Genomic DNA, 6,000 nt, shown 5'->3' with positions numbered 1-6,000 from the left:
ATTTCAAATGAGTTACACAAAGTACTTTATACAAGAGTGGAAATATACATACAATATAACAAAATTAACCTCAAATTTGTATCAATAAACTAAAATCTATACCAATGTAAAACATTTTAAACAAGTTGCTCTTTAAAAGTAGGTTCAATAATCCACCCTTTTAACCTATCATATCTATATCCTATATTTCTGTATTACTAAGTAGACAAGTTGTGTGATGCCATGCGATGAATCACCATGTCAGGTTGGCTATTGAGTGTCTCACAATGTTAGATGCTCTCTGATGGGTGTTGACATCCAGACACAAAATATACAAGCTTTATGGGTAATCCTGGCCTCTTCCACACATTTCTCTCCTCTCCTCTCCTCTCCTCTCCTCTCCTCTCCTCTCCTCTCCTCTCCTCTCCTCTCCTCTTTCTCCTCTTCTCTCCCCTTCTCTCCTCTCCTCTCCTCTCTCTCCTCTCCTCTCCCCTCCTCTCCCCTCCTCTCCTCTCTTCTCTCTCTCTGTGATATATGCACACATATGTGTGCAAGTGTGTGTGGATGCACTCTCCTGTGCATGCACATATAGAGGCCAAAGGTTGACTCCTGGATATCTTCCTCTATTACTCTCCACATTATTTTTTTGAGACAGGTTCTCTCACTGAACCTAGAGTTTGATGTTCTGGCTGGGCTGGTCAGCCAGCGAGTCCTTTGGGGATCCTCCAGTCTGCATCCTCTCCCTCATCCCAGCACTGGAGTTGTAAGTACACACGGCTGTGCCTGGCTTTGGCATGGGTTCTAGGCATCTGAGCTCAGGTCCTCATTCCCATACAGCATCACTTTGTCCACTGAGCCATATCTGTAGCTGTTCATCAGAGCCAGACAGAGAGGAAGGTGGGTATATGTGGGGAGCGGGTGTTTCAGGTTGTCAATGTCATCACTGGAATGAGCAATCTCTGTGATGTATGGTTAAATGGAAACCCAAAAGCTCTTCACAGCAGCTTACGTATTTCTTGAAGAAATGTATATTGCCAGGCATGATGGCACTTGCCTAGAATTTCTTCTACTTCGAAGGCTGAGGCAGGAGGATAGTGTGTTTAAGGGCAGACTGGGCAACACAGCTTGTCAGAAAAAAATAAAACTAAGAAAGAACAGCCTAAAACATCGTGAGTGCCTACCATGTGCCAAGTATAGCTAGGTGAAGGGATATAATGGTGAATAAGTTAAACATGGTCTTTGTCATATGAAATGATCAAACACTAACTCAGTCTGATCTCATTGACATTAATGATAACACCTCTATGTTCATATGCTATTGTGTGCACGCTTCCTTATTTAGTACCTCTTTCCCAGATACTTATCCAACAAATATTGTATATGGGCCTTAATAAACACCAGCACTCAGTTAAGCTCTCTGAAAGCCTTATTCGGTTGGCATTATTACCATCTTCTACACCTTACAGATAAAGACACCAGACTAAGAGACATTAAATAATTTGTTCAGAGTTACAGTTAGTGAAAAGAGGAGTTAGGACTTGACCCAGATTGGTCTGACTCCCGAACACATATCCTTAACTAATACTATGAGCTCAAGAAATCGGGACAAGTTCATCTAATTCTCTACTGCTAATGGTGATGTCATGCTCCATATTGTTACTTTACAGCCCCAAGCACACAACATAGACTACACAGACACAGATAAACACAAACTGTCCTGGAGGGCCTGGGACTGAACACGTGCAGCAGCAGCAGCAGCAGCAGTGGTCTTCCAGCTGCTGAATTACATACAGTAGTTAGTGATGTACAGTTAACGCATAGACAAGAACTCAAAAAAAGGGATAAGGGGCTAAGAACAGCTCCAAAGTTGGGGTTAGGGAGAAAGAGTAGGGGTGTGTGTGTGTGTGTGTGTGTGTAAAAGGAATTTCTGAAAATTAGCACAAAACTGAGCTTGGAATGTCTGAAAACCTGGGCAAAAGGGAAAGTGTGATGAGTCAAATGATTTTATCTGCGGTGGCTGAACGGAGCTGGGCAGTAGCAAAAGGCCTCAGTGCAGCATCTTCAGGTGCATGGTTTGCAGCTTCCATTTTCCTCCACAGTATTTTGCTTTGGTGACTCTGCTGCCGTGTGTTTGTCCGCTTCTTTGTGTCTCACAGCTCTGCTGTGTCACTTGGGATCGTAGTGCACTGTGCCAGCCAGCTCGAGAATAGCATTTATTGAATTTAGCGCCTGCTGTGTGCACAACACAAAAGGAGGTTTAGGAGGAAGGTTTATGAAAGAGAAGGTTCTTTCTTCTAGAGATGCTTTTACTCCAGCTAAAGGGGTGAGCACAACCCTTGTAAGGAACTCAAATCAAACTGTTTCCAAACAAATATACATGTACTACAAATTACCAATATACTTCCAGAAGGCTGCACAGGCAGAAGTCAGCCCTGGAAGAGTTTCCAGTGGAGCTAGGTTTTGATCCTGGATTTATGCCCAGGGTTCTGTACTGACCAAGACTGAAGGGTGTTCCAGAGCCAATCTGAGCTTGTCCAATCTCAGGGATTGAAATCTGACCAATTCCCACCCTGAAAATCTCCACCCTGGAAAACTCCACCCCTAAGAAGCCCTATATAAGTCCTGTACCTGCTCATTTTGCTGCTGCTTTTTTCCACCCTGGCAGGGGCCACCTGTCATCTGGATTCTTCCCTCCCAGTAAATCTCTTGAATGAGGTTTAGGGTAAAACCGTCTTTCCACAGAGAAGGAGCCTGGGCAGAGCAGAGCAAGACTGTAACACTTTCACAAGGGAAACTTTCCACTACACTCGGAGGGGGACCTGAGCAGAACTGTAACAACTTTGCTGGGGAAACCCTCCCCTGCTGGGGCAGAATTGTTACTTTTGGGAAACCTTTTCCTGGAGCAGGGCTATAAGCTGCTATACTTACAGTGACTTTGTGGTATTCCTTGGCTCTCGATTGCCAGAATATTTTTCCATCCGCGCTGCAACGCTTACACACATTCTACAAACTTTTTTGTTTTTGTTTTTTCGAGACAGAGTTTCTCCATTTAGCCCTGGCTGTCCTGGAACTCACTCTGTAGACCTGGCTGACCTCAAACTCACAGAGATCCTCCTGCGTCTGCCTCCCATGCCACCACCTCCTGACCCTACAAACATTGTTATTTTTAGGGAAAGGATAAAGATTTCTTTTGACTGACTGCATGGTATTTTATTTCATCAAATACAGATAGCGTTCTCCATTTGACAACAGACAATGAAAACCAAAATAATCCTTGATACCAGTTTCTAGGTCACACTGTCCATTAGCAGATAATCCTGCCCAATTGCTTAGGAACAGAAAGTTTCTTAACTCAGGTTGTGGAGACTAGAAAAAAAAAAGTGCAACTTGTGTCCAAACCAAGTGGGCTGGCTGTTCAAGCACAAGGAGGATAGGCAGAAACTGGTGGTAGGGGATGCTGGGAACCTTCAGCACTGGTTGGAGCAACTTAGAGTCAGGGATTGTAGGCTCGGGCAGGGAGGCGTGGCAGGGCCGGGCTCCAGGTTGCGCATGCGCGCATCCTCGACGCCACGCCCACCCCCGCCGCCCCTTCTGCGCCGGCGCGCCGCGCAGTCCCGCCCCTCCTTCCTGCGGCGCTCTAGGGACCATGGCCGATCCTCGCGTGAGGCAGATCAAGATCAAGACAGGCGTGGTGAAGCGGTAAGGAACGGGCCGCGGCGCCGCGGCCTGTGGCCGCTCTTCTCTCCTCACCGCCCGGGAGGTCCGGCGGAGGGTCGGCCCGAGGCAGGCGCGGCGCCCAGGCCTCGGCGGGCGGGCCGCGAGGGGCCGCGCTCCGTCTGGGCCGGCGCTGGCTGGGAGCCGCCCTCGGCGCTGGCCCGGCCGCCCTCCGTGCGGGGCTCGGGGCGAGCGCGGTGCTGGCCCGGCCGTCCTGTGTGCGGGGCTCGGAGCCGCCCTCGGCTCCCGCGGGCCGGGAGGAGGAGGAGGGTGGCCTGCGGCTGGAGGGCCTTGGCCTGCGGGCGCCGGGCGGCGGCTCGCTGAACTTGGCTGGGAGGAGGCGGAGCCCACCCTGGCCTGGCCTCGGGTGGACAGCGCTCAAGTTTAGGGGACGCTGCGAACGCGGGCCTCACCCAGCAGGGACGGTGGCGGAGCCCTGTGCTCTTCTGACGTGCCCGACTCCCAGACTTGGGGAACTGGGGCGTAAACTTGAGCACCTCTGCAAACTTCTTCCCTGGAGCTCGCCCCAGAGCTGTGGGATGCTGCCTCCCATGAGTAGGCCAGGCTTGTGATTTGCCTTTATTCCCGACTGCCGGTACATACTTGGGGGCTCGTTAGAACTATTTTTTTGTTTAGATCCAAGGTGATCCAACTGTGAAGCATTCCAAGAGAAAAGATGCACAGCCTCCTTACGAGGCAGGTCATTTTACAGTGGGAATAGCTTTTTCCTCTTGACCCATCTCTCTGCCGTTTATGATATTCCCATCAGAGGGAGGACAACCTGGGTAGGAAAATCACGTTTTGAGATACTGCCCCTGAGTTGTAGTACTTCACACAGTACTTTGGAAGCATTTATTACGAAGACAGCCAGGAGATGGTATGAGTGGTAGGAAAGTGCACAGCTGGCCCTGAATTGTGGCTGACCTCAAAGCTTTTGTTTGGTTTTGGTTTTTTTTGAGACAGGGTTTCTCTGTGTAGCCTTGGCTGTCCTGGATCTCGCTCGGTAGACCAGGCTGGCCCGGAACTCACAGAGATCCGCCTGTCTCTCTGCCTTCCAAGTGCTGGGATTAAAGGCAATGCACCACCACCGCCTGGCCCCACTTCAAATCTTGATTCTGTCATTGATTTATGTATTCTGGAACACATCACGTTGCACTGTGCCTCTTTTATTGAATTTGTAAGGTAGAGTCTAAATCCCCCTGCATTCAGTTATTGAAAAGAAATGTCTGCTATGCTGTTTGATACAGGATGTGGCAAGTAAATAGTGGCTGGTGTGATACACGATAAACGTTTTCTTGATCAGGAACGTGTTTAATGAAGTTTACAAAATCTAACTTGTATCTAAAGTCATACTTCAAGTTAGTAGCAGAGCAAGCAAACGAAAGAAGGTTTCTGATTACAACTGGGATGTTGTGGGTAGAGCATTAAAACTTGGGATAACGGAGGGGAGTATGAGGTATATAACCCAGAATACAAATAATCCACACCATCCCTCAGCCCACAGTTGTGCTCTCTTCAGCCAGGTGTGTGAGAGAATGCTTTGAAGTAGATATCATGGGAAATGGTTTGCAGTGTTTTCCCATTAATTGGTATGTCCCCGATAGTTGTCACCCCTGTGGTCTGTAGACTGTTCTATAAGTTTATTCAGTTTAAGTAGTTATAGCCTTACAATACATATGCTAGAGAAATGTCATTTAAGTAGGAACTAAGGTGTGGGGCTTTCCCAGATTCTCAGATGCTTACATAAACTGCCTGGAAGTAGGTGGAGTTTGGTTTGCAGTCTAACAGGGCATTACCAAAGTTTAATTTGGGTATTCATATTTCAGTGAATTTTCATGAAACTTTTTCATAATTTACCATAATCTCAAATCACTTATATAAGTTAATGAACATGTGTATCATATGGTTTCTGTCATGGCTCTTCTGTTGACATTTTGGTATAGCATTTCCTCTTACATACTGTGAAACTAAGACATGTACTTTTAAACTTAAAATTTGTATTTCACCTGTTGATTGCTCATTTTGGCTTGCTGAATACAGTCTACACCCATAAATATTACTTCCTTATTTTTCCTAAGAACTTATTTTGCTGTGATTCTGTCCTGTGTTAATATACTAAGGTGGAATTCTACATTTTACCTCACCCAAAGGGGAGTATGGATGAGGCAGACATTAATCGTTGGAGAAGAATGATCATAGACCTTCTGTATATGTTTACCTTTTTATAATAAAAAAGCACTTAAAAGAGAAGCTGCTTTTCCCTTCTTCAAATTTAGTTTCAAAGACTTCTTAATCAGCTTCATGATT

The 6,000-nt window shown here is 46.8% G+C and overlaps 1 protein-coding gene across 2 annotated transcripts in view; it reads left to right on the top strand.

Moving 5' to 3' along the window:
* The first annotated feature begins 3,546 nt into the window (after positions 1 to 3,546).
* The window catches only part of Tbca (tubulin folding cofactor A), a 58,733-nt gene continuing 56,279 nt past the window's right edge, over positions 3,547 to 6,000 (top strand). Inside the window, exon 1 of one of the 2 annotated variants that reach the window (XM_052743547.1) lies at positions 3,547 to 3,678. In XM_052743547.1, the coding sequence (XP_052599507.1) occupies positions 3,626 to 3,678 (53 nt within the window). In that variant the 5' untranslated portion in view covers positions 3,547 to 3,625. The remainder of the gene's footprint in view (positions 3,679 to 6,000) is intronic. The other variant, XM_052743546.1, reaches the window with a different exon arrangement.

This window comes from Peromyscus californicus, unplaced genomic scaffold (genome assembly GCF_007827085.1).
Source record: "Peromyscus californicus insignis strain IS unplaced genomic scaffold, ASM782708v3 Scaffold_18__1_contigs__length_77618521, whole genome shotgun sequence".
In the NCBI taxonomy this organism is placed as follows: Eukaryota; Metazoa; Chordata; class Mammalia; order Rodentia; family Cricetidae; genus Peromyscus; species Peromyscus californicus.
This window is presented reverse-complemented; position numbering and strand designations above follow the sequence as displayed.